This window comes from Chrysemys picta, chromosome 21 (assembly GCF_011386835.1).
Source record: "Chrysemys picta bellii isolate R12L10 chromosome 21, ASM1138683v2, whole genome shotgun sequence".
In the NCBI taxonomy this organism is placed as follows: Eukaryota; Metazoa; Chordata; order Testudines; family Emydidae; genus Chrysemys; species Chrysemys picta.
Genome location: NC_088811.1, coordinates 12,362,764 through 12,390,542, shown reverse-complemented (window position 1 = coordinate 12,390,542; position 27,779 = coordinate 12,362,764). Strand labels below are relative to the sequence as shown.

At 53.4% G+C, this 27,779-nt stretch overlaps 2 protein-coding genes and 1 long non-coding RNA gene across 4 annotated transcripts in view; 1 reads left to right on the top strand and 2 right to left on the bottom strand.

The window, feature by feature from the left end:
• Positions 1-27,779, bottom strand: part of LOC101947758 (F-box only protein 6) — a 125,757-nt gene that overhangs the window by 12,047 nt on the left and 85,931 nt on the right. The gene's annotated exons all lie outside the window — the stretch shown is intronic.
• On the top strand, positions 25-7,744 carry FBXO2 (F-box protein 2). 2 transcript variants are annotated; one of them, XR_010594290.1, is made up of 7 exons: positions 37-148; positions 2,082-2,357; positions 3,894-4,020; positions 4,113-4,208; positions 4,656-4,791; positions 5,246-6,343; positions 7,059-7,744. XR_010594290.1 is itself a non-coding variant. In XM_005292825.3 (6 exons), the coding sequence occupies exons 2-6, from the start codon at positions 2,108-2,110 to the stop codon at positions 5,378-5,380; spliced, it is 744 nt and encodes a 247-aa protein (XP_005292882.2). In that variant the 5' UTR covers positions 25-148; positions 2,082-2,107; the 3' UTR covers positions 5,381-7,744. The 2 variants fall into 2 exon arrangements, 1 of the variants encoding a protein (XP_005292882.2); XM_005292825.3 differs by having other exon boundaries at positions 25-148; positions 5,246-7,744.
• On the bottom strand, positions 11,163-13,404 carry LOC135976938 (uncharacterized). The gene is made up of 3 exons (XR_010594205.1): positions 13,269-13,404; positions 12,700-13,085; positions 11,163-11,543 (listed from the first exon to the last, which is right to left on the bottom strand). It is a non-coding gene; the product is annotated as an uncharacterized LOC135976938 (long non-coding RNA).

Genomic DNA, 27,779 nt, shown 5'->3' with positions numbered 1-27,779 from the left:
CTGGACTGCAGCCAATGATGCACTGTCCCTTTAAGAGGGGAACCCATTCTGCCTGCTCTATGCTCTAGCAGAGCCCTGCCAGCATTAGTTACTTGCCTGCGACAGACCAATCCAGAACGGTGCCGCCGTCTCAGGAGCAGCAAGTGAGGTAGGAGCGTCTCAGCATCTCCTGTTCCTCTCTCACTGCCGGGCTGGGATGCGGCTAGGGAGGCAGGCCTTTTGCACGGCAGCCTCGGCTTGTGCTGCAGCATCCTTGGTGTGTTACGGGCATTGTTAGGACAGGTGCTTTAACCCTGCAGCGCTCCCTGCTCTCTTTGCAAGGCAGGGAGTGCACCTTTAAGGCTTGTGCAGACAGGGGAACAGGGCACAGGAAAGGTTTGGGAAGCGCAGGGCACCTGGCAGAGGAGACCAGGGTGTGCCCTCAAATAGGGAAAGAGCTGGAATCGGAAGTTGTTCAGTTCATTGTGGACTCAGGTTAAGTTAAGGAGAGACTCTTCGGAAGGGGACAGGGGAGGACATGAAAGCAGGGCTGGCGGCCGAGACTGGGGCAAGGCGGTGAAATTGAAGGAGAACCGATGAGTCTGGCTAGTCCGGAGACGCGGTGAGCTTGTCAGGGAGGGTGCAGCGAAGCTGCTGCAGACCATGAAGTCAGCAGGGACTGCAGCCTGCGTGATCGGAGTCTGGCCTGTTCTGCCCGTCAGGAATTTCCTTCATCTTAAACGCTGAGCTTGTAACTTGGGTGTGGGGGAGGATGCTAATACCACCCCTCAGAGCTGTGGGATTTTGCCATCTGATGCCAGTGCAGGACAGATGGGAGACACCTGGAGCTCAGAGCTTTTGGGTTCAGAATACCAACAGCAATGACCTCTACATCCTGCCTTGCCTTGCTCAAGTGACACAGCACTTAGTGCTGTTGGCCTGGCTGTATTAATGCTGCCAAGGTTTCTGCAAATGGCATGTCAGGTTTGCCCACTTGGTTCCATTCACTCCCGGCAGCACACAGAAGATGGCCCGAGTGCTAGAAGAAAGCTATGATTGGCTCCTGGCGAGTCTGGTCAGGTCCCCTCCAAACTGCATCTTGGTGCAGCCTCAACAGCTTCTCAACAGCAGGAGTCAGAGGGGATAAAAGCACCGTCATGGTGCATCCCATATTAATGACATGCGGTTTGCAAGCTGCACTCTCATCTCCGGTTACTCCGTCGCAGTTGGCTCCAAAGGCTGGGCCGGTGGGGGTAGGCATGGCTCAATGACACAGAAGGTTTCTGAGTCTGCACACTCACGTAGGGCGAGTGCTAAAGGACACTTCTGACCCTGTTGCCAGGATTCCTAGGCCTTGGAGGGAGGAGTCAGAGGGGACTCGACTGAGATATTTGCCATTATACAAAGTGCATCATTCTGTCCTGTCCTGTCACCTGAGAGCAAAGGGGCCACTCTGTGATACGAAGGGCTTGCAAATTTCAAACACACCCAACTAAATCTGACGCATTGTCAAGGATTTACAGGGCGCCGATCACCATGGTATCTGGGCACCATTACATGGCATACACCAAGACATTAGTCATCTTATGAAAGGAAACCCAACACCCTGATGCCTGCAGCTTTTTATCTGGCAGTGAATCCAATAGCAAGGCCAGGTGTCTTGCAGCTCTTGCTACTAACAGCCAGGTTCCTGCATAAGCACATTTCTGGAAGGATTGCACTGCAGAGGCAGAGGCTGGCTAGTGACAACACCAACCTCAAGCACTCACAAGCTTCACCCTTGGGCTGTTGCATTTTAATTGTCTGTTACTTCACTGCCGCCGGAAGTCAGAGGCTTCAATAAGAAAGTTCTTGCAGTTCTGTTATAATTTAATATAGGAATGACCTACTCTCATGTTTCAGGGTCTAAGGTGCTCAGGGGTCAGGAGGAATTAATTCCGCCTCGAACACTGGTGCCCAACAGCCTGGTGCAACATGGGCTGGGTTGTCTTTTTTCCCTTCTTCTCAGGCTGCAGTCATTGGCTACTACCAGAGGTGGGATACCAGCCCCGATAGACCAATTACCTGCTCAAGGCCTGTAAATCCTCTCCCCTTCTTCTCAGAAAGCTCCGCCCAGCCTGGCCGAAGGATGGAATCCCTCCCTGAAGCCGTCCTGATTCAGATCCTGGCCTCCATCCCCGCAGTGGAGCTGGTGCTGGTGTGCCGCCTGGTCTGCTGCCAGTGGAAGAACCTTGTGGATGGAGCAGCTCTCTGGATCCTGAAGTGCCAGCAGGAGGGCTTCACCGGGGCAGAGCCTGAAGAGGAGGCCGAGAACTGGCAAACGTTCTACTTCCTGAGGAAGAGGAAGAGGAATTTAATCAAGAACCCCTGCGGCGAAGGCGAGTGACTGAACTTTGTAACACCTTCGCCCGGCGGGGGGGAGGACCGGGCTGGTTACTGAGGAGTGTGCATCTCCAATCACTTTAAGCGGCCCTGGGTTGGGGAGAGATGCAGCACCCGTCTCACTGTGTGTGAGACTAAATCAACAGCAGCTGGCCTGGGGGTTCCATTAACAGGGGTGGTGGCCAGTTGTTGGAGCCTCTTTACACAAGCACTGCTGGGGATTTCCAGGAGGGGGGCACGGGCTCAGGTCCACCGTGGTTAGTGGCCAGTGCAGCATAACAACATCACCCCGATCTGTGGTGCTTTACTGCACTGTACGTCACCCTCCCCTACAACTTGGGGGCTTCAGCTCCAGCTTCCAAAGAGGAGGAAGGACTGTGTGCTGGTCAAGGCACAGGACTGCAGGGCCTGAGATTTGGGTACCTTTTGGCTCCGCTACGGATTCAGTGGCAATTCACTTACAGGGTTGGTTTCAAAGGGTCTCCGTTGGGCCAGGATTCTGCAGAGGGTTTGGCTACTCTTGGGGGTCTCACAACAAAATAAAAAAACAAGGGGAATTTTCGAAGGAGCACATGGGCAGTGCTTGTTTGAAAATCTGCTTTTAAATGATGTACCCAAGGCTATGTAGTGAGTTTGTGGCAGAGTTTAGAGCTCAAGAACCCCTGGTTCCGGCTCTGCCTACAGACCACTGGATCACGCTGCTTCTGGCTGTATCACTCACCAACAGTTGAGCCGATTTGCTTCCAACTTTCTAATATAATTCTGAAAATGCTCAAGCCAAAAGGAAGGGTGGGGGTGGGGGTGGAGGATCTTTTGGTCTGTTCTGACTACGTTAGAGGAGGGTTGAAAACAAGGCTAAGCAAGGAATACTGGCTCCAACTTTACAAAGAAAACCTTTACCTGGCTTATGAAAGAGTTAAAAAATTGAATGAGCTTGTCCCCACTGATGCCAAGTGCTAGCTCTGTGCATTTGATTTCAGCTTGGAGAAGGAAACGGATCAGTCCTCTCCTGCACTAGCCCAGTGTGGCAGCCCTGGGAATGTTGAAATACAATAAAAATAGTTTTCAGTGGAGTTATTTAAATGATCACGGAACCATTGCAATCAAGCGGGGGGGTTGTAAAAGCTTGTTTTTACCAATCTGACATTTTTGGTCTAAATTTGACCCTGAAAGCAGCTCTCTAAGGCCTGGTCCACACACAAAGTCAGAGCAATTTAACATCACACCTTTATTTAAACTGTTGCAATATGTACCTAGACCAGTCTGAAATGCTGGGCAGGGCTCTCTAGTGAAGGGAGGCTGCTAAGACAATGATCAGAGCGTAGGTGCTGAGAATCGAAGGCCAGATTACGATAGTCCTACCAAACAGTCCCTTACACTGCAGATAGTCAATGGCTCGCTTGCGAAGTAAAGCACAACTCAAATCAAACTCCCTGCCTGGATCTATCAAAGAAATCCCCACGTAGGAAGGTGAAAGAGGCTTGAAGCCACCCGACTATAACCCAGAGTCTCTCTTGTTCTGCTATCTGCAGAGGATTTAGAGCACTGGGGGGAAGTGGAGAACGGAGGTGACGGCTGGAAAATTGAGGACCTGCCGGGAGACTTTGGAAAAGAATTTCCCAGCGATGGAGTCCACAAATACTTCGTCACCTCCTACGAGTAAGGCTGCCCTCTTCTCTGGCTGGGTTCTACCCTACGCTGGCATGTGAGGAAACAGAGCCGCGCTCACCCGGTAACTTCTCGTCTTCCAGGTGGTGCCGCAAGTCTCAGGTCATCGACCTCAGGGCTGAGGGTTACTGGGAGGAGCTGCTGGACACAACCCAGCCTAAAATTGTGGTAAAGGACTGGTAAGTGTTTGTGTGGGGGGGGAGGGTTTGGGGGGGGCGGATTGTGCTGTGCTGGCAGGGAGAGAGGGGAAAGGCCAAGGGAAGCAGAGAGAGGGAGATGATGAGAGCTGGAGTTGTGTCTACAATGGGCTTCTTTGACCCCCATTTCCCACCATTGCTTACGTGGGCATGGGTCCATCAATGGTAGCAGAGGCACTGCTCCATGCCTTTTGCAGACACACTGGTGAGAACACCAGCCCTGGGTCTGCACTAGCGCTCCAGCCCAGCTAGCGGCGGTGGGAGACTGGAACAAGCTCACTGTAATCCACGTGGTTGGGGCTTTGCTTTCTGGACATGGCTTGGTGTAGGACGGTGCCCAGCCCGGGCCCAGCCGCACTGCTCTCAGCACCGGGCCTGTTTGCTGAGCGGCCACGAGGGGCGAGGCTGGCAGCCTGGGTCTCTTTGCAGGTACGCGGGTCGCAGCGACGCCGGCTGCCTCTACCAGCTGCACGTGAAGCTGCTGTCGGAGCACGAGGACATCCTGGCGGAGTACCAGAGCGACACCATCGCCATTCCGCAGGACAACGCCGCCGACTGGACCGAGGTGAGTCACGGCGAGTGGCTGGGCAGAGTCAGGGTGACGGGACAGGGCAGTGCATGCTTTGGGGCCGCAGGCAAAGCCTGATAGGAAGGGGCTTCCCTTGGTGAGCTCAGCTGCCAAAGGAGCAGGATGGGGTGAAGGCTGGGTGGGGGGGTCTTTACCCCGGGATCCTGTCTCTCCTCTTCTGCAGCTGGGACCATGAGGCTGGGTTCCATGTGGCTCAGTAACCTGCCAACCCAGCCACGTGAGTGGGTGGGGAGAGGGAAGTGGCATGGAAGGAGAAAGCCGCTGATGGCTCCAGCGTAGCAGTGGGGCCCGAAGACCATCAGATAGCCCATCTCCCGCCAGCGGCTGGTGACCCCATCCCCGCAGGGCCTCGCTCCCCGGAGGGGAGATTCAAGGGCGGCTTGTGACTTCCCGGAAGCCATTGTCTCTCTTTCTCTCTCTGCCCCCTCAGCTCTCCCACACCTTCTCCGACTACGGCCCCGGGGCTCGCTTTGTGCGCTTTGAACACGGCGGCCAGGACACGCTCTTCTGGAAGGGATGGTACGGGGTCCGCATGACCAACAGCAGCGTGACGGTGGAGCCGTAGCTGGGCCATGGCCCCTCAAGCCAGACCGGGTCCCATTCACCGCAGCTGATCCCTTGGGTCCTCCATAGGCTTTGGATAGTTTCTGGGTGGTGCTGCTTCCAGAGACGAGGCGGGAGCTCCAGGCTGAGAGTATATCACTAGTGTGTATGTGCGTGTGTGTGTGTGTGTGAGTGAGAGAGAGAGAGACTGCATGCAGCTGCCCATCTTTACTCATTGGGTTACGCAGAGACTGGGAGTAGCTGCTTTGGGGTCCATTAATGCACCAACCCTTAGAAAGCTTTTAAAAATCTCCGTGCTCTCCTCTGCCCCACTCGCCCGATGCCCTTTCAGCCAGCCACAGCGTCGCTTTGGAATGGTGCCAAGGCTGGAGTAGGGGGAAGGAGCGAGCTGGCTATAAATAATTCTAGGACCTTCCCTCTCCTTTTGGCTGACGTCACCTCAGACCCTAAACCTCCCTCCCCAGCAGGCGCGTTGAACAGTGGCTCTCACAGTGCCGCTTACCAGCATCAGATACAGTCCACTTTGAGAGGGATTCAGGCTTCATCTTTTAGATGCTTCAAAGGAGCGGCATGGTCCTATGGTCTCAACACAGGACCTGGAAGCCCCAAGTCCCGGTTCTGCCACTGAGCCCCTCTGTGGCCTGGGGCAAGTCACTTAGCTTCTCTCCCCATCTATAACAACAGTTGCCTACTTCCTGGGGGACAGAGCTCGTTAAAGTTTGCTGTGCTAGGTGACTGGTTTCTTTATTATTAAGAATCATGCAAAGCAGCAGGGAGAGGAGGGTGCCTTTCGCCTTAGGCTGGGCCCAGGAAGGGAACGTGAAGATGAAGGTGGAGAGAGACCAGGACCTGGGCCCAGGCAGATCGGCTGGAAATAGTCCAGATGGGAGAGAGAAAGAGAGTGAACGGAACCAGATCCAGCTGCCCCAATGGACCTCTAGACTGGGCTAAATCCTGACCTCAGGCTTTGGCTTTTTGTAGGCAGGAAAGGGGGCGGTTCTTAGAGAAACCCTCTTCTAAAGAGCATCTTCTGCCTCATCCCTTGGGAACCTCGGCCCTCTCTCTGAACCTCCCCGGCGTGCTGTACCCCACGTACCAGGGAAGGGCGTGCACGAGAGCCGCTTCTCGGCTGACACACCAGGGACTGACCCAGGGACCTCCAGAGCTACCGCTTGAGCTACAGACCCAAGGCTCCTGGGTGGGGAGGGCTGGAACAGGTTCATATCCTCTGCAAATCAGCCTCTGCCCCACCTCCATCTCCTCCTGCTCCCCTCCATCCTCCTCATCTCTCCACTCTGCTTGCTCCGCTTTTCATGCTAGCCCCGGTGCCTCCTTCCCAAGTGCCCTCACTCTCCTCCTCTGGGGGACGTTCTCCCGGACTCCCCACTCTGACGCCTCCGGCGTTTCTTGGGCTTGAAGCTCCTGGGGATTGTATCTGTGGGATGTAGCCCAGGCTCTTACATCACATGCTAGAGATAACAGGCGGAAGGGAAGGCTGGGCAATGCAGGAAGCCACATGCTACGGAGCCTAAGAACCCACTGCAGCCTCTGAGCTGTGCCTAGGGCCTGCAGCTAGCCCCGTGCTAGTCAGGCTTTTGGAGCCTAGAGAAGCTGCTACTAAGTGTCACCTGCCCAAGGATGATCCCTGACTGTTTACATGAGGCCTCTGGAAACCACAGATCCACCTCGAATGCACATGCCTATATGCCAGAGACACTTACGTGCATATTCCCCCTTAATGCCCCTTGGCGTGGCTTAGGGCTATGCCCACAACACTGAAAAGAAAGTCCTAAACTTAGCTGAGCCAAGACTAACACCCCCCCCCCCCCCCCACACACACACACACACACCGCCCGGCAACCAACCCTTGTGAAAGATCCTAGGCAACCCCTTCCCTTAAGCAGGCTGACTGGGTGGCTGTGGGGAGAGAGAGAGAGTGACTATCTGAGTGTCCTCTTTGCCTCTGCTGTCAGGGCAGTGCACCCAATTTAACCCCTTAGCACCAAATTGTGCCATTACCCAATGCAACATGCTCGTGTTTCTTTTGCAAAAGACAAGAGCAGTGCTTAATTTGTGACCTCTGGCCTTGGCAGCTCAGAGCCCAGAGGTGCCGGCGCAGCTCAGAGCCCCGGCACTTCCGGCCTTGCTGCGTCAGTTATGGAAGTAAAACAATTGCTTGAGTCCCGGCCCCTCTTGCATTACAAACAAAGCCCTGGGCAAGCATTTCTGAGCCACCACCGCGTGTGTCGGGCTCTCTGCGAGTCGCTGCACGTGGACACATGGGCCCCTCTTGAATTCTAAGCCACTGTCCAAGCCGGAGGGTCTCTCTGGCTGAAGACCACAAATAAAAGCACTGTGTGTACAAGCCCCGCCTGGAGGGTCTGTCTGTCTCTCCAGGCTCAGCTCGCTTTCCTCCTGCCATACATGGGTGGGCAGGGCTATGCCAGGTGCCTTCAGCCAAAGGGTGTGTGGCCAGGATTCCTTCCTCGGGGCTGGATCCCCCACGGGGAGGGCCAACATCCCAGCTATACCCGTCCCCTTAAGGAGCAGGCTATGTGTGGGCGAAAGGGCCCATTGCCCCTGCTCTGCAGACCAAGTGCGGCAGCCCCACCAATCAAACGCACAAAGAGGCAGAAGTAAATCTGGGGACCCCTTGCAGGCATCCCTGGGGAGCTGGGAGAGCACAGGAGCCGGTCCGGCACCAGCAAGAGCTTTTCACCCAGCACGTGTCCCCTTCCCTCACTTGGGCTCTACGCTCCAAGAGACACAGGCTGTGAGCCGGCCCCTGCCGAATGGGAGATGAGGCTCTGTCTGCTCAGAGTCCAAGACCTCTCGCTGCTGCCTCCCAGGAACCCAGGCTTTCCTGGAGCCCCCGGCTGGCCCTCGAGTCCCCTCCCTTGCTTCACAACGCTGCCCCAGTTGGGGGACTGAAGCCTGGAGTTAACTCCCTGCTTGCTGGGTAGATCTCAGGACCCATCCCTACTGCACACACGGGCTCCGCATGGTGCTCGTTAATATCCAGCTAAGTGTCAGCTGCCTGCCCCCTGGGAAGAGACAAGAGCCTGGACTATCCCTAGGGAATTGAGACAGGCAGCAGAGGGATCCATGCAACCAGCCACGGCTGTGGCACCCACCCCACGTAACATGTGCAGGCCTGAGCTTCACCTCCTCAGGCACTGGGTGTCCCCATCGCTCCACCGGCTGACGGTGCAGGTCTACAGAAGGGAAGTCCTGCGGCCCGAGTCCCTGTGGATGGGCCAGCAGAAGCCCTCGGGGAGGTTGAGAGAGGCCCAGTGGCTCAGCCTGGCCATGTGGGGAACAACAGAGTAAACGGGATCCTTGGGCAAAGGAGGAGCAGCTCTGTGATTCGAAAGCCTGGCTGGGGGCGACTCCAGAGGGTGTGCCCGGAAACACCCCTGACCCAGAGCACACGCTGAACGTACTCGGGTGGGATTCTTGTGCCGCCACCAGGCCTGCCCTGGGCCTGTATCCGAGGGTGGGGGTTACCCTTGCAGTACCTGGTCCCAGTGGGGTCCTGCCTATTCTTTATGCCTGCACTCCAGAGCCGCCTGCCGCCTTTAAACAGGGGGCTGGATTTCCCCCTCTCACTAGCTTGACCTCTGTGTCACTCCACTGAAGACAGGGCCACTCCTGATTTACAGCTGGTGTAAGAGCTCAGACCAAGGCCCAGGGAGAAGGATCAGCTGAAGGGGGCCCACCTTCCATAACGGTGGCTGGCTGGCATCTCCTGTGCCCAGCAGATGGCTCTGTGGTACCACAACCGGTCCATGATGTGGATTTTCTGAGCTAGCCCCAACGCCAGCCCCTTGCAGGACACGCCCCCGCAGCTGCTTTGCCAGCGCTGTGCCCAACACCATCATGACCTGCTGTCCCCGGTGTCTTTCGAGCCGCTCACGCCACACATCCGGGTTTGGTGGGTAGGACTGCAACTCAACCATCAGTCTGCCAGGGCCAGGCTGCTGGGCAGGGGGTATGAAAGCACCGCCACCAGTTAGGCGCCTAACTCCCATGGAAAGGCAATGGAAGTTGGGTGCCTGACTCCCTTAGGCTTGAAAAGATCAACCTAGCTACATCGCTCAGGAGTGTGAACAATTTCACGCCCTGTGCGAGGTAGTGACGCCAACCTGAGCCCCGGCATAGCCGCAGTGAGGCCGATGGAAGAAATCTCCCAGAGACCCAGCTCCCGTCGCTCAGCGAGGTGGTTAACTGCGTCAGCGGAAAAAACCCACCTGTCGATATAGGAGCGTCCACTCTTCACCAGAGCAGTGCCGCTGGGGGCGCCAACATGGCCTTAGGCACTTTTGAAAATCCTGCCCCTTGTGTCTGTTCTAAATGCTATTCATCTGCCCCCCTTTGCAGCACAGGTGCAGGGGGTGCCGCTGCACCCCCAGGTTCTATGCAGGGCTCTGGTTGCTGGCCCTGCACCTGGGGGCTCTGCTCCCGGCCCTGCATGTGGGGTCCCGGCTGCCAGCCCCATGCCTTGGGCTCTGCCCCTGCCCCCAGCTGTGGCCCCAGCCTTGGCCCCGTCCCTTATCCTTGTCTGCATCCCCCCCTCCCAGAGCCATGGCCCTGCTCCTGGCCCCAGCTCTAAGGTGCAGCGGGGGTGGGGGGACGGGCGTAGCACCCCCACTCTAAAAAGTGTTCCAGCACCACTGCTTTGCAGCCGGCCCCCCACACCTGGCTCCTGCAGCCAACAATGAAATCTTCCCCAAGGACCCCCCCACCCACCCCTCTCTTCAGAGATCCAAGTGTCCCCCAGTTCACAACTCACATCTACTAGGCCAACTGAGCATGCCTGGATCCTTGGGCTGCCCCATGTAACAGGCTTCAGTGTCATTCCTTGGGCTAACAGACCACCGTGGGCCCCACTGCAAGTTAATGTACCCATGACAGAGGAGCAGAGGGGCCTTCACCCTTAAACACCACTGTGCCACTGAAGTGCTGAGTCATGGACAGCTTCAGTGACCAAAGGGTTTCCTGTCCCTTTCTGTAAATAGCAGCACCACCTATTCCTTGTATTACCATAGTGCCTAGCTGTCCCAGTCATGGGCCAAGGCCCCACGGTGCTAAGTGTTATACAAAGACAGGCCCGGCCCCCGAAGAGCTTACAATAGCACTTTCCATCAGCAGCTCTCAAAGCACGTTACAAAGCCCATTTTACAGAAGAGGGAAACTGAGGCACAGAGGCGACTTCCCCAAGGTCACCCTGGAGGTCAGTGGCCCAGCTGGAAATGGAACCCAGGTGTCCTGAGTCCCAGTCCAGTGTCCTATCACCTCAACCACACTGCCTTACCCAATGCCCACAGCAGAGTCAGCTTTGATAAATTCCTCCTCACCCCAAGCGCTTATCCAATGGCAGTTACTCCCCTCAACCAGCTGGTGCAGCGGCAGCTGGGTGAAGCGTGTCAGCCAGCAAACAGTCTCCCTGAGTCCCTCTCAGCCGGATCCTTCTGTGCCTGCATCCTCTTCCACTCCGTCCCTTGCTGCTTCAGCTTCCCTCCCTCCATGGTCCAAGAACCCCCCCACAGCTGCTACACTGTGCCCCTGCCTCCTGGGAAACCAAGGCGCGCCCTCCAGCAACTCCCTCCCACCTTTCCCACTGAATAAATGGAGGGGATGATTCCAAATGGAAGAGCTAAGGATACTTCAGTTAAGGACATGCCCGTTAAGGATGGCTGGATTAAAGGCCCCTCACTTAAGGATGTGTCTACTAAGGATACCTAAATTGAGGTGATTGTGTTAAAGACGTCTCAGTTTTACTTTTGTTCTTCTTTCTTTCTTTCGGTCTTCTGTTTTTTTCCCCTTAAACAAACTCACCACCCCGCTAAAATAAATACAAAACCCTGTCATTACTGGAACATCAACGCTCAGAAACACCAAAGTCTTCCTCCCCAGACTTGATTGCACCCCACCATCTGCCGTTCTGGAACAGACCTACTTTTAAACCGGGACTGGAGGAGTGAAGCACCTGCCTGTACCCAGGCCAAGAGCAGCCAGGGGAGTAATGGCAGCTCACACTCACACGGTGCCTTTAACCCACAAATTACGCTGCAGCCACCTCTGGGATGGAACGTGGTTGCTATTGAACAAGCCCTCGGCAACAACGTCAGGAAATGGAGAAGTCTGCTGTCTCTAGCTGGAACCTGCGGGAGAAGGGGATGAATGAGGGGGTCGATTTTAGGAAAGCAGAACAACAGGTCCCCAAACAACAGAGGGTCCTGTGGCACCTTAGAGACTAACAGAAGTATTGGGAGCATAAGCTTCGTGGGTAAGAACCTCACTTCTTAGGATGCAAGACTTGCATCTGAAGAAGTGAGGTTCTTACCCACGAAAGCTTATGCTCCCAATACTTCTGTTAGTCTCTAAGGTGCCACAGGACCCTCTGTTGCTTTTTACAGATTCAGACTAACACGGCTACCCCTCTGATACAGGTCCCCAAACGTGGCCAGGAAACCGGCACTAACCCCCTTCTTTCTCTGGCAAGACAGTTCACCTTTAACGAACCCATCAACCGCTCAGGGAGACGCCAGGAGAAAACCACTAGACACGGCCTATATTCAACCCCTTGCCAGCCACAACAGCTGGTGTCCCATCTCGTAAGTGGCATCTGAGGCACACAATGGCCAATCACCGGGCTAGAGCCCCACGGTCGTTTTCCTTTCTGAAAAGCCCTCTCCAGCCAGCCCTAGCTATAAATGCCATGAGAATTGAAAGGGTTCTTTCATAACAGCCCCTGCAGTTAGCCACTTGCGGAGGAACAGAACAGAACCGGATGGGGCCTGCCGAGGAAGCACTAACATTCATCTCTTTGTTGGGCCTAATTGAATTTTCTACACGAAGCAGCTATTATTATCCACAGGGGGGTTCTGTGGCCAGATGGAGGAGTTTGCTCCCCTGCCTGGATTCAGGATTGGGCGGGGGGCGGGGGGGAGAAACTGGAGGAGGAGAGGGGAAATCGATCTGGCATTTCTCGAGCTCAATTGCTTCAGTCAGTTTCCTAAGGAGATTGATTCTCTTTAAATGAAATGGCTTTCTGAGGCAGCTGCAGGATATGCTTCCACTCTGGTGCCAAGCTCCCCCGACCTCTGCGCCCTAGCCCGGACATGTCCATCCCCTGCTGTCCTTTCTGGGGATCTCAGTGTAGCCTGCTGGTTAGAGCAGGGTACTGGGAGTCAAGAGACCTGGATTCTGTCCCTAGCCCTGCCCCAGATTTTCCCTGAGATACTGGGCAACTCACTTTTCCTGCACCGTGCCTCAGTTTCCCCATTTGTGAAGTGAGGCTAAGGACGCTTTTCCCACCTTTGTGGAGTGCTTTAAGAATCCCGGGAAAGCAGCGGTATAAAGGCATTATTACTTCCATGCCACGTGCTCTTGAGGGCTGGAGCGCTGGGGGGGTTTAATCCTCCAGACTCTCCGTCCTTGAGTCTCTCCGAAGCCGGGGATGAGATCCTAGCCCCATTGAAATCAAAGGCAAAACTCCCAGGGACTTCAACAGCGCCAAGATTTCAGCCAAACTCTCGCCATTTTCTCCATATTCCCAGTTTTGCTGTGCGTTAATAGCCCAAGGCAGGGGTCGTTATAATGCACCAGTGCCAGCAGGGGGCGCTCTGGCTGTAGCTTCAGTGAAGCAGGACTCTAGCTCTCCGGTTTTCCTTGGGAGCTGTTAACACTGCGCTGTAAAGTACCTGGAAGAATTTAAGATGTTTTAAATGTAATGCTGTATTTTGATTCCGGTTTCCAATTCCTGAAGCTGGTCTCCCCCCCCCCCCCCCCCAGACGTCGCTTGGCCTCTGCCGTTTCCTTTTCTTCTGCCCATCCTAATTTTAAAAGAATATTCAGCCAAACGAATCCCAAAGCTGTTTACTAACCTAAGGGCAATCGTGCTTTCCCTGTTCAAGAATGCAGCCATCTCTGGTGCGGAACACTTCAACGCCACACAGCTGTTTAGCACAGGAAGGGAAAGACTATATTACATTTAGTTCAAATGTACAGGGGAAGTTGAATGACCCAGTTAACCCAGCCAGAACTGAATCTCAGCATCCTGGCTAACATCTCACTCTTCCAAAGACAGAGCAGCGAGAGTGTTGTTGACCACAGGTCAAGCCACTCAACTCCAGCAGCACGGCACCCTCGCGCTATGCTAGGGCATTGGTTTGACAGCATGCGGTAGTAAAAGGACTGTCTACTCCACCACCAGCACTACTTCTGCAGCACCCGGCTTTTCGCTAGAGGTCCCCACTCAAAGAACTGACCCATGACCTTGCTTGAGTTGGCAAAAATCACAGCTGGGTGTGGCCAGTCTAAGTCATTCTCTGGATTGTACCTGTCGTGGGAGACTGATCTGCCTATGGTGCCATGTTCATCTCTATACACACCCAGTTTGACAGACAGCACCTACAGGACGCCTGCCTTTGGGTTTCTTCTCAGTGCCTCTGCTCGGGACCCACAGACGTCTCTGTCGATACTGGATGTGTGAGCGCTAGGCTGGTTGGCGACTGCATCACGAGCTGAGGCATCAACTGGTTCCCATAGGGATCTGCACAGAGCCTGCTGCCTTTGATTTATACCCAGACTCAGAGGGTTAGTTAGAGTCTGACCACACACTCACCAGGACATGGATTGCACTGGTTTGATATCGCACTTCAACCCAAAGGTCCTGGCTATGCAGGAGGGAGACACGGACTCGGGGTATACTAAGGCTCAGGGTACTGGGGGGAGAGCCAGGTGGGTGCTTTATTGCCTCCCAATGCAGGCCCTTTAGCCTAGCTGTCTTGGGGCCTGACGGAGGAGTGGCTCTGAGCAGCTACACTGATGCAGATGGTTTTCTGGGGCACTTAACAGCAGAGCTGGGTGAAATTATTCAGACAAATAGTTTATTCCCTGAAAAGGGCAGTTTTGGGTCGACAAACGATTTGCAAAGTTGGGTGGAATTCAGCCAATAGTTTCACCACCCCCAATTTTTCCCCCCCCCAAAGGAGTTGAAATGTTTCCTTTGGACCTTGTGGAAATACAACGTTTCAACTTTTCATTTTGAAACAACGTCCTGGTTCAAAGCAATTTCATTTGGACATTTTGTTAGATTTAAAAGCCGCCCCAACCTACGTGACCTCCAAACACACACAACTTTCGGCTGACACAAAATATTTCTTTTGACCCGGGACAACAGTTTGTAGTTTTTCATTTTGGCGAGAAAAAAACCAAGCCTGGCAACTCGATAGATTTGATGTGATTTTTCATTTCACTCCCTGAACTGCAAAATCAATGGTCTGCCCAGCTCTGCTCAGCAGGGCGGGTGGCAAAAGGGAGCTTAGCTAGCACGAGAGAGAGAGAGAGAAGCCGCGGGTCGAGCTCAACCGCAAAACTTCTCACTCACATCCCAATTGCCAGCTGCCGTTCGCCTGCCCTCACGCAGCCAGTGGCGCTGGGCCTGGCCTATTGGCGAGACGCCCGCTGAGGCAAATGCATGCTGAAGCCCGAGTCCTGGATACAGTACACGTGCCCTTGGATAACCTCCTTTGAGCATCCCAAAGTTATCCAGTCACCGCTGCTCTGCTTGAGGGAATAAAAGATCCATTACACAGCAAAGCCACCTGTCCCTCTCGAGGGGACGACAGAAATCAGTGCACAGAGCCGGGCCAGGCTGATGGGAGGCTGGGGACGTGTTCAATCACAGTGTAGGGGAGCACCTCAATGATCCCCCCAGTGGAGATAAGTGGGTTTTCGGTAATGAGACACTTTCCCAGGTAGCACTTGGGAGCTGTGCTCCGCGGAGATGCAGGCAGCATTGTCTGGTGGGCCACCGGGGTGGGAGAGAGATGCTTGTCGTGCCAGATCTCTGCTACGCCGGGGCCTGAAACTGACTGGTTAAGATTAGAGAGAGAGAGAGAGAGAGAATGTGTGTGTGTGCACGTGGGAATCTCTACAGCTGCTCCCCCCGGCATGCACACACACCCACACCCACACACACCAAGAACTCCTTGACTTCTGAAGCCAACCTCCCAACCCTTTGGATCCCTCGCGACAGGACCACTCCAGACAGCACCTGTCGGGAATGCCTATCAGTGGCGTCTCCCCTACTTCGAGTTACCTTGAGCCAAACCAGACCTACCTACATTTGGAGTTGGTTTTTTCCCCAGGGCCACTCTGCCCTGTGGGCAGGCGCTCACATCCTAAACCCCATCACCCTAACGGGTGGCATCCGCTTGGGAGGGCAAAGACTAAACTCACCTCTCACCCATAAGGGAGTTTCTCTAGCCCAGGGCAGAGGGGGGCACATCGGAGGGGCTGTTTGGTGGAAGCCAGCCCTGCTTGTGCTGCGATGAGGCAGTGCAGTAGGATGTAGAGCAGGGCATATCCCTGAGGATCCTTTATCAGGTAGGTAGAGTCTGTCTCAGTTCACCTTCTTGCCTTCCACCGCTCCATCCCCAGGGCTCTCCACCACCGGCAGACCCAGGAGATCAGAGCAGAATGTCTCTGCTGTGCCAAGCCTCCCGTCTCTGGGAAACGGATTAATCTCCCCTGGAAGCTGGAGCTTCCCAAGGGGGCTGGGAGGGAAATCTCAGAGCCACTTGAGTGGAACCCCCCAAGGGTCCTGTGGCCAGGAGCAGCTCCTCTTGTTCACATTGCCACACTGTGTATTGCAAAGCGAAGCAGATAACATCCTGATCCAGATATGAGTAATGACTTCGCTTTTTTTTTTTTTTTTTTTTTTTGTAAATTAAACCTAATCTTGTGTTGACTCTGCCGTACAAGGAGAAATAATGAAGAAGATTAAGATGAGATCTTGTTCACTCTTGCTGAACAAAAGCCAATTAATTGCCAGCAGGATGACTGTGGAGTCTGATCTTAGACAAATACAGGCAGAGAGGGACCAGGTGGAGGTGGCCTGCTTTGGTGTAGCGATAAGTCTGGCAGGATGGATGAATTTAATGCAAAGAAGCTTTTAGCCACGTGGCCCCTGCCCCAGGCAGCGTCCCAGGCATCCCTCACCATCGGGGGTTGTGCAAATGGAACTGGAGGGAGGGAGGTTTCTCACCCGCCGTGCAAAGATGGCAGGATGTAATGAGAAGTTTCCAGCCTGGCTTTTTTGGCATTTCCCCCTTCTCCTGTCGTGTTATCAGGTAACTGGCGGGAAATAGGGGCGCAGGTCCTCTGGCACTGTAAAAGATGGACCCGAAACCACTGCTTCCCTTAGATATCACTCAAAACCATGGCATAAGGGCCTGCAGAGACTATGGCATTTGATGAGACACTGGCAGTGGAAGACCATGGCACGTCATGGGAGACAATGGAAGAACGTGGCGTGTGAGGACTGTGGCGTGTGATGGAAGCAGACGGCACGTAGAGAAAGACGACGGCAGTGGCAGATGGCGGTACAGGATGGTGGCCTCTGGTGGAAGCCGATGGCCTGGAGCACCGTGGCACCGGATAGAAGCCAGTAGCATTGGATGACAGATCCTGGCACAAGAAGAGGTCCTATGGCATTGGCGTCGCAGCAGGCACTGGTGGGTCGGGAAGAGAGAGGAGAACGCCCACCTCGTAGTCACTCTCCCATGCCTGACCACAGTGGCAGAGTTCAGCCAAGCAAACACCTGTTCAGTTCATCACCACTCCTGCGGCCTTGACAGCACCGAGTGCCCTGCCAGAGAGGGAATCCATAACCGCCAGAAATAAAAGGCGCTGAGTGAATTTGTGGCCGATTTAGTTGGAGTTAGAGGAACTACTTCTCTCTTTCACACTGGTTCAAAAAAAAATAAAAAATGGAGCCCATTCGAGGCCCGCAGCGCTCGCACTGACAGACAAAAATGACTTAGGAGGTGAAAAATGGGCAGGGAAAGTGATTTTCTTTGCTTGCGTTGCCGCGGGAATTAGATCTTGGTTTTTTCGTCACCACCAAGTGGAATAATCCAATATATTAAAGCTAATGTGCTTCTTGTATTTATTGCCGTGTATTTGACCTAACAGAGTTTTATTCCTACATTAAGAATGAAACCATTCTGGGAGGCAAGCTGCAAAGCCCTAGATCAATTACTGCCATCTTCAAACAGCAGAAAAATGAATTATTCCTCGTAAAAAGAAAAAAAAAACCCTTGAAAATAATAATAATAAAAAACCCCCTACCGTCCTTTCTGCTCACGCCATGAATTCTGCACCGCAGATTTAGCTGAGTTAGATAAAATTGAGTTTGGTCTCCAAGCAACATTTAAAAAGCAGGCAGTGGTGTAAGGCCAGTGCTTTGCAGAAGGGCATGTGCATGCAAACGCATCACACCCTCCTGCATCCCGGCTACCCTGGCTCAGTGGAACACCGGGCTGGTTATAGGGCAGACAATAAGCTAGATACAGCCCACAGATTTTACGCTGTGCCCGTGTTAGGTCACGTTTTATTAAAGTGGCAGAGAGTATACAGGAGGGTAAAAATCGATGCAAGAAGGCTGTAGTTGATCAATAAAAAACAACCCTTGAAAAGCCAGGCAAGGCAGGGTGTGAAAGTGCTGAATTTCACCTTAACTCTGCCCACTTCGGGCTTGAGCCAAAGCCAATTGACGCCAACAAGGAAAGACTTCCATTCAATTTAATAGGCTTTGGCTCGGCCAGCCTCCCATTGTTACGCGGGTGGAATTTCACCAATATGTGAAATTTCCTTCATGCCTGTGAGTCTCCAGTACTGAGGACAATGCACTAATTGTGCCCTGGGGGATTCTCATACAGGTAGACACAAGAGCTTTAAAGCTACATTAGCGACTTGGAATCCTCTGTGCGGAGCATGCCCAGACTTCACATGACAGGCCTTTAGTGAGCTGTGGGGAATGACTGCCCTCAATAGAGCGTTTGTCTAGCTTGCCTTGATTGGTAGGTATTTATATGTCCCTCATAACCAGAGTATCTGAGTGCTTCACAATCAGTGGATTCTCTCCTCATAAGCTCCTCCCCCCTCCAGGTGGAGACGTATTACCCAGGGCGCCAGCAGCTGTATGCACGTTACCCTGGTACATACCATTGGAGGGGCACTGATGTGAGGGCAGGGCTGCCCGGAGTGGGGGCTAAAGGGGCAGTTTGACCCAACCCCCCATTTCAGAGGACCCTCAATCCATCTGGCATCGCAACCCAGCACGCAGGGTCACAATGCCACTCAGGTTTAGCCCCGCAGCCCCTCTGTCATGATGGCGGGGCCGCAGGGCCAAATTTCAGTGACTGCCATTACAACCCAGCGCTGGGCCAGACCTGAGCGGTGCTGGGATCCTGTACGCTAGGTCACAATGCCACTCACTGAAATTTGGCCTGGTGGTTCCATGTCACAAACGCCCAGAGCAGGATGGCAGGCCTAGCCCTCTGGGACAGTAGCCAATCCGCCATTACAGGGTGAATGTAGCTGTGCACACCCGGTGAAAAGTTGCTGGGGGTACCCCAGTTCACCGATGGAGGTCAGAGCACAGGTAGATTAAGTGACTTGCCTAAGGTCACACAGGAAGTCTGTGGCTGAGGCAGGAATTGAACCCAGGTCTATGAAGCCCTAGGACAGTGCCCTGCCCACTAGACCATCCTTCCTAGCCAACCAGCCCATGCTAAACAAGATGGTACAGTCCATGTTCCCCCCACCTGTGGTGCACGAACAGCCATGAAGAAAGGCAAAGTCGGCCCAACTGCCATACAACGAAGAGTAAGGCATTTGAGTTTGTGATCACGAGCAAGCTAAAGTTGTGTGTTACAGATGGAGAAGGCAGTCTCTGAATTTCTGATTTTTCTCAGGTCCTGTCTCCACATGCTGAGTTAAGGTAACCTGGGTCCATTAACTGGATCCATTCCAATGGATGGGTTTCATTTACCCTTAATTTTAGCTCTAAATATCCTTGGGGCTCAAGGGCTGAGGGGTTTATTTTTTAAGTCTGTTCTAAGGGGTAGTCCATAGGCAGCCTCTGGGCCAGACCCTTTTGAACAGACCCTGAAATCTTTTTATTTACTTATGATCATCTTTATTGTTGTTTGGATTTTTTTTTTTATTTTCTTCTTCTCTGGAGTCCGGACCTTGACTACACCTTGACCAAGAAATTTGGACCCTGACAAAAACGAATTGCCTCCCCCATGTAAAGGGTTTTGCGGGGCGAGGGGGTAAGCATCAAATTGCTGCTTTAACTCCAGCTCGCCTGGGAATTTTTAAACTATCGCGTAAGCTTCCTGGCAGCAGTGCCCTGTTTGTGACAGCGGGAACTCCAGCAGGGGGCGAGCTTCCTCACAGCAGTGGCCTGTCATTGCAGGCCTCTGCAGAGCCAGAGCGCCAGAGCAGGGGTGGCTGGCGGTATTCAGAACAGGCAGAGAGAGGCAGGTTGCCTCTTCGCGTGGCTGGGGCAGCTCTGCTGAAGACAGGTTTCAGAGTAGCAGCCGTGTTAGTCTGTATCCGCAAAAAGAACAGGAGTACTCCGCTAAAGATGGCCTTTAGCCGCTAGCAGCGGCTGGTCATTTGGCCTCTCTGCGGAGGAGCCACTGGGCGGCGCTATTACTCTCACACACACCCCCGCCACGCCCTACACATTACTCAGCTGGGTCCTGATAAGCCTCTGAACCGTTTAGGTGCTTAACCCCATCTCTAGATGCCGGTGAAGATTCTCCCGTCGCCAGCCGAGCCGGCCAGAGGATCCGGACAACAGCAAACGCTCTGGATCCCCTCTCCGCAGCTTGCAGCTGCTGCAGTGGCCTTCCATCGACACATGCCAGCGAGCGAGCAGATGGCTGTGCAGACCTTTGACCTGCATGAATCATCAAAGCTGCCGGTTCCCCTCTCTCTCCCACGCGGCAGCACGGGCAGGCAATTGACCCGGGTCCCCAGAGAGCGTCACTGCAGACCAAGACGCGGCGCTCCTGCTGTTTTACTGATGACAGCTATGCTGAAACCCAGAACGCCAGGCTGCCTCTAAATCCTTCTGTTGCAGATGCTTTCCTTTACCTCTAATGGTCATGGGATGGGAGAGGCAGAAGGGGCAGGTGGCAATTGTGCTCTGCTGGGCCTAATGGCTTCCAGGCTGTCTTTTTTGTCACAGATAAGCTCCCCTCCTCTTGTGGCTGAAACCATCATCAGAAAGTTGGACAAGTTCCCCCGAGTCATAGGACAGCAGCACAAGGATGGTGGGAGGCAAAGAGAGGGGAATGGTATTTGTCACAGTAAGCACTTAGCACAGCCATGGCACCTTTCAATCCAAGGATCTCAAAGCACTTTAAAAAGGAGGGCGAGTCCCATTATGCCCATGTTACAGATGGGATAACTGAGTCAGATTTGCCTAAGGTCATGCAAGGAGTCAACGGCAGAGTCAGAAACAGAGCCTACGTCTCATGATGCCCCCGTCTGTGCTGTGGGCCACAGTGCTACCCCTTTGGGAAGGGAATGGAGCAACTGGGTTGGCACTGATGGGATTTCCCTTTTGGCTGTGCCATTTCAGGTACCTTGGTGTGATCCAAGTTCCCAGGGCCATACACACAGGTTCTTCTCGGGGCTGGGGCTCCTCTACAGATGCAGGCTGCAGGCATGTGCATCTGTCTGTCTCGCGGCTGGGTAAAGTCCTGATGGAGCGGGCAGCGCCTGCTCCGAGGATGGTTTCCAAGCTGCTAGGGCAGGCTAGAGAGCGGAGGCAGGACTGCTGCCATACCAGTAAGGGGACCGGGCCTGGCACATGAGTTGCCACGCCAGCCCCCAAGCAATCACTAGGGTTTGACAAGTCTTGCCCTGCACCGATAGTCACCTCTGCCACCTTGCGTGCAGGGCGCGAGGCCGGGCTCGCCTTGGAAAATATTTTGCTACGGTATAAAGGGGCCAGATGGGGAGTGGGAGGGCTCCTGGTACAGGGATAACATTAGGGTGTAGGCCAGAATTGTGTGTTACTCCAGATAGTGTCTAAGGGTGCCGGGCTAATATTGAGGCGCAGAGGCAGAGTTGGGGTGCATAGCTGCTGTTGCACTGCAGGGCCAGGTCCTGGGAGTGTCCCTGGGTCTCTGAGGCTTATGGCCGTGCTGATGGCTGGGTCGCTTGAGCGCGTGAATCTCCTGCAAATGTTTAACCTCCGACAAGTTCCATCAATCCCAACGGGCTGGTGCCCTCTCCCTCCTCCGCAAACACGCCACCCCGCTATTGAGATGTTAACCACATCATTAAATCGCTGGGTACCTGCCAGAAAGCCGCTCAGCAGGTCTGCTTTCCAGTTCCTGCCTCCGACACGGATTCCTTTTTAACCCACTTGCCAGCCCCCTTTTCCGGCCCTCCACATCCTGCTCTGCCTGCAGCCAACAGCTCTGGAAGAGGAACATCCATCTCTAATGACACCGACCGGAATCGATTCCGTTCTACCTGTTTAATTATGGAGATTGGGGCTTAAAAGCTTATTCAGTCAGTCAGTCTAACCTGCAGCTTCAAAGAAACAGAAAATAATACACACAGTGCTTGGAATACAATTCCCACCCCCCGCCCAGGACAAATGCTAACACCCTAGCATGGGCACACTCGCTCCATGAGCACCATCCTCCACTACCCCGTAACTTGGGTAGCTGTAACAACCTCCCCATGTCCTCATTGTTGCAGCACAGACCTCTGCCACTGGCGCTCAAGGAGCGACTCCATTAGCTAGCAGTAGTAGTAGGTAATTATCCTCTAGCAGAACTATCACTAGAGAGGGATGACACACACATTTTGCCCATGTATGCCTCTGCAAAGCAGATGCAAGATGCTACCCACACCAGAATTCTCCACTCCGCCAGGGAGAGGGGTTCACACCCACTTTGCACATGTGTAAACAGCAAGGCAAAGGCGCAAGGCAGCACAGAGAACTAGGCCCCTCCTGACCCCGGTCTTCAACCAACGTAGCTTTGCTTTAAACCCTGCTAACAGCCGGGATCTCATAACTAGGATGTCCTGTTGTCCCCACCGTACCCGTTCCAGCTGGGCTTGCTCAGCCTGCTAGATCACGGCAATCACACCAACATGTTCTTATTGCAGGGGAAGCGGTGTGGATTTCAGGCCCACTTTATTTTATTTGGCAGTATTTAATATTAGTAATACTGTGTAGTTCAGCAGCATCTAAAGGCCCCAATGGAGGGCAGGGTCCCATTGTGCCAGGCACTGTACGAACACATAGTCAGAGATTTCCTGCAGCACAGATTAAGTAGACCAGACTAAAGGGTGGGAGAGGAAACAGAGGCAAAGTGCCACACAGCTGAGCTGGGAATACAACCAGGTCTCTCGACCCGCCTCCCATTAGGCCACGCTGCTGGTTTTCAGGTTCTGACCCCTCCAGAGCAATTGATGCTCTGTGATTCATTCCTCTCTACTGACTTGGGAGAGCACCTTCAAATTGACTCATTAACCCCGCAGCCAGCTTATTCTTATGGAAGGCCTGCCTTCCTCATTATGCAGAGCGGTAATTACCTGGCTCATCCACACAGGTAATCAAGAGTCTGAAGCTGGCCTCGGAGACCACTGTAGACCAATTAGCTGCTCCAGACTATCACATTCCCACCTTATGAAATTACCAAATGTGTATCTGCAAATCGCTAGATAAGGACAATTAGCTCCAATAGAAAATAGCCTGGCCTCCGCAGAATGAAGGTAGCCGTTTATAATGGCTGTGTTTGCTCAACCCACTGGGGCTGGAATGAGATGTAGAAAGGAGGGGGAGAGAGAAAAAAGAGGAAGGCCAGGTCAAAGAATGGATTGAATGTGCTGCCAGCATGCGTGTACGCCCATGACTGCCTGCACACATGGGTCCATGTACACGTGTAGGTAATGCACATGTACAGATTTAACCACTTCATTGGAACAGACAACCAAGCTTTAGACCCTTGCTCACAACAGGCAGAGTAGCTAGCCCACGCCAAGGTGCCCGGCAAGAAAATCTGAGTACTGCAAGCAGATGCTGTAAGAATCCAGATTTTGTACTGCATGAATGTGAAATAACGCCAAAGAAGGAAACTAAAAGGAGAATGCAGATCCCACTGTGTCCATGAAAACACCAGGCTTTGACCACAAAAATCCTAGAGTTTCTTACACCAAGATCCCGGACACTGAGTTAATCAGTAACATAGATCTTCTCATCAACATTAACCAGAGCAATCTTCTCCCTGGCTGCCAGACGACAACAAAATGTCTGCCTATGTCTACTCTTTTTCATATGTGCCTTTCCCAACATGCTCTCTGCAACTATTATGGACACTAACTCCTTCCCTTCCCCTCTGAGTTGAGTCTAGCCACTATCAGTCAATCAAGTCACAAGCTAACCAACATGGTGGATCTTCAGATGAGCACGCTGGCCACCTAAGCTGCTCTTAGCCACAGCAGACCCAGCACGCTACGCTCCCAAAAGGCTGGGGCCTTTTCCTTTGGCTGCCTTCCTTGTAAATCAACTCCAGCAGCCTCCTTAGGAGGAATAAATAATACAACTGCACGTGCCAAGCAACTCCCTGAATCAAGCTCTAGAGGGAGAAACTTCTCCTGCTCCTAAAGAGAGCCTTCCAAAAAACACTTAAAGCTTCTGATGGGATTAGTAAATAATGAACTGGAGACCCTTTGCCCAGCACTGGGTCAGGGAAGGATCATGAATAATTTACAGCTGCTAATGGGAGAAATGAACCCCGACGCCCTGTCGGCCGCTTCTTCCAGGAAAAGCTCAATTCAGCTCGGTGCCCTTCTTCTGGAAACTCCAGATCGCCTGCCCACCAACAGGCACTCTGGATTGGAAAGAGCAGTCGAGTAGCCCAGGAGACGTGAGAGGCATATGCAGGCCTGTGCCGGGCTCAGAGGGAGAACAGCTGGACCATCCACTCAGATCTCAAGACTCAACTCAGGTTCGGGACAGGTGAGGGTCCTGGAGCGTCCTAATGTCTCTGTGCTTCCGTGACAGCATCCTGGGTCCAGCAATCGTCCCCAGGCTAGATCCCCGCACTGGGCCATTCCAAGTTGAGGCTCTTCTCTGGCTGGCTTGGTCCTGGCCAGCTCAATACGATCCCCTCTCAGATGTTTGGTACCGGAGTACGTGCTCGACACCACCAACGTCCCTTGGCTCATGTCTCAGCGCCGCACAAGGGAAGAGAACTTCACTGAGAGCTCAGGTCATGCTGGAGGTTGGTCTTCACCTGGGGAGGAAGATATCTGGAAGTCCTTCCTCCATTCACCCAGCTAAGGGGAATTCCAGATGGTGCATGCAGAGCTGGTTGTGTACTAAGATCCTTCCCTCACTGCACAGCAGGAAACAACGGGGGAGTGGAAGGATGATCTGGGATGCTAGCTCAGGACACCTGGGTTCAATTCCCTGTTTTGCCACCGACTCCCGGTGTGTCCTTGGGCCAGTCACTTAGTCTCTCTGTGTCTCAGTTTCCCTCTGTACAATGGGGATTGTAGCACTGGCCTGCCTCAGAGGGCTGTTGTGAGGACGCTCAGATATTACAGTAACGTGTGGGCGTGGGGGGGATATACATACTTTGCTAGATAGAGGGGAATGGATGAACACGTGCTAGCATGTGACTCTGTGCCAGTCTGATAGTCTCTGCTCCACCTCCCTGCCCCCGTACCACCTTCCCCATCACAGTGCTCTGAAATGAGGCTGGAAGAACTCATTGAACTGAGTCACATCATCATGGTCTTCATTTCTGACGAACATCATCACGCACTTCGTTAACGCCCTTCAACCCAGCAGCTCAAAATGCTGCACGTCTCCCAACCAGCATAAGAGAAATCATGAAGCACACAACACTGCTTTGAAGTCACTAAGGAACAACACAAGATCACTTCATAGGCTGTGGAACTGCAGCCACCTCTGGGGTGGAGTGAGAGTTGGGAGAAAAATGCAGAACAAAAGAATTTATTTAAATGAATTTTGCCTTCTATCCCTGTTTGTGAATCGGGGGGGGGGGGGTTGGTGCAAATTTTGTTATTCACAATTATTTGCTGAATAATTTCCATGAAGGATTTTTGGCCTGCGCTTTCTTGTATATGAAATTCATCCCAATTTGATTGAACGTGTAGGTCAGGTGGTAGGTTTCCAGACCCTTGATTGGATCAGTGGAACTCTTTGGATCCCCGGTTTCCAGTGCTGTCATTTGCAATGACGAATTTGACATTTTCATTCTGTGAATATCCAGAAGCGTTCGCTTAAAATTCCCTGTTTCACCACATGTTCCTATGAGTCAACTCCTTTGCAGGATGTGAATGCCAAAGGGCCTGGACACAGGTGAGATACAGTTATTGCAAAATTCAAATATCACTCACAAGCATTCCTTTCCCACATTTGGCTAGTTCCAGGTGAAAACAGCTGCTCATATGTGCATCTATAAAGCATGAGTTTGAGACAGGATGTGAAGAAAAATAAAGTATCCAGTTGAAACTGAACGAGTCATTTAAATGGACAGGATGCAATGACCTGAGTTGAAGTTTGGCCAGGATACTGACGTTAACACGCCATCTCTTGTGAAAAATGCCATGGGCTCTTTCATGATTTTGTCCCTCGGTCCAAGCGGTTCACCAATATTCGGAGCCTTGCTGGGTTGTTTCCATTAGGAGGATACATTGAGGCAGGTATATTCTTGATGCAATATTGTTTATTGACAAAGAATGTACACAAAGTCCTGTTTCTCTGAACACAGTAGGAACAAAACAGGAACAGCGCCCTTGCTCACAAATCCAAGCGTGCCCTTCCAGCCAATCCTGTGTCCAAAAGAAGCTTTCTCCCTCTCGGCTTCCTCCCACAGCCATACTCGCCAGTGCTGCCCAGGCCTTTTCAGGTGCTGTTTGCTTCTTAGACACTCAGGTCCAGCCCCTGTGTTGGCAGTCAGGCCAGGGAAACCCTTCTTATTCTCCCTGAGTTTGTTCTTGCTCAGGGTTTCCCATGCAGTCCACAACCTTGGGCAGTGGCTTCTATTGTTTCAGCTCTCTCTCTAAACAAAGGGGCAGTTAATTGCTCCGTCAATTAACCTGAATGCAGGTGACTAGCACCCCCAGCAGCTTCAGCGAGGCCTATGATTACCCACGGATCAAAGAACACTGGTTGGCAGCCACCAAACACCCTCCAGCCTAACAAAAGTACACGTGGTCAGACCCAAGGGTTTAGGTCCCATCCACAAGATCTCAGCAGTACAGAAAGAGAGCCCTCTACTGAATCACCCGCACCCAATCAACCCTGGAAGCTCTCCTAGCCACTGATTGAGGTGGCCTGCACCTGCTGGCCATGCAATCCTGGCACAAGGTGACCCGGCTGCACAACCAGCTCGCAAGAAGCAATAGGGCCCAACCAACCTAGCGCTTCAATTAGCTGCTGAAAGCTGGGGCAGCGCGGGGCACCAGCCAGCTGGGAGCACGAAGCTGGAGATGAATGTTATTACTTCTCTGGCTCCTCCCAAAGGAGAGGCTCTTCCCATCCCCTTTCCATTTCCACCGGCCCTTAACGGAGAGGCTGGTACCAGCCAAGGTTCTTGGCGCTCACCCAAATCACTCCCCGAAGCCCTGAAATGCCAATTGCCTCCATCAGTCACATCCATCCTCCCCCCTCTCTCGTCTGCAATTACAGGATCGATTTTCTGCCTGGCTTTGTTTTCCTGGCATCGCACCAGCGTGAGGCAGACACCAGCTCCGTCCTCTCTGCTGATCAGGGCACGAGGGGGCAGGGTCCCTGAGAGACACCGGCGCTGCCGCGGGGGACATTTGGTTCATCAAGGCTGGCGCCCCGCCTCCAGCCCCGGCCCAGGCCCAAGGACAAGGAAGGCACCAAGCCTTCCAGCCGACGTGGCCAGCTGTGCAAAGCTGCGGCACAGAGGAAGGGGGAAAGAAATCCCTTCCTGATCCCCCGCAGGAGCTCGGCTTACCCCCGAAGCATGAGATTCAATTACCCTTATCATTATCTTAGCTTGTATCGCCAGGAATGTTATTAGCGGTGATGAAATTATCGAGCCCTGTTTTGCAGCAGAGAGAAAGGGGGAGGCTGCCTATGACAGCTGCTGTGAAACAATCTTCTCGTTCTGCTCTGGGTCACCTCTCTGGGTCTCTCCCGGGCTCCCCTAATGTGCAACAGTTTCCTTATTCCACATCAGTCCTTTCTCCCATTGGCTGCCACGGAGGTAGCACCTTTCCCCAGACGTTGGGTTGAGCCATGCCCCAAGCAACCCAGGAATCCCTCCAGGCCAGCGGGGGGAGAAGCTGAGGACTGGAGGGGTAGAAACCCGCATGCTTCAGGGCATAAGCCACTCTTTCATGAATGGAGGTCAGGAGGCAGTTTCCCCTAGGGGCATGTTCTGCTAGAGCTGTGCACTGCAGAGCTCGGAAGCATCTGGGCTGGGAATCCCTATGTTCCGAGAAGGACCCTCCAAATCAGGGCTGAGGGGCCCAAGGCTGAATTAACGTAACAACAACAAGCA

What these genes read in the sequence shown, in the direction of transcription:
- FBXO2 (XM_005292825.3), top strand. Translation starts at nt 2,108, where the DNA reads ATGGAATCCCTCCCTGAAGCCGTCCTGATTCAGATCCTGGCCTCCATC. An exon ending in AAAATTGTGGTAAAGGACTG is followed by an intron (nt 4,209 to 4,655) that starts GTAAGTGTTTGT and finishes GTCTCTTTGCAG; the next exon opens with GTACGCGGGTCGCAGCGACG. An exon ending in ACGCCGCCGACTGGACCGAG is followed by an intron (nt 4,792 to 5,245) that starts GTGAGTCACGGC and finishes CTGCCCCCTCAG; the next exon opens with CTCTCCCACACCTTCTCCGA.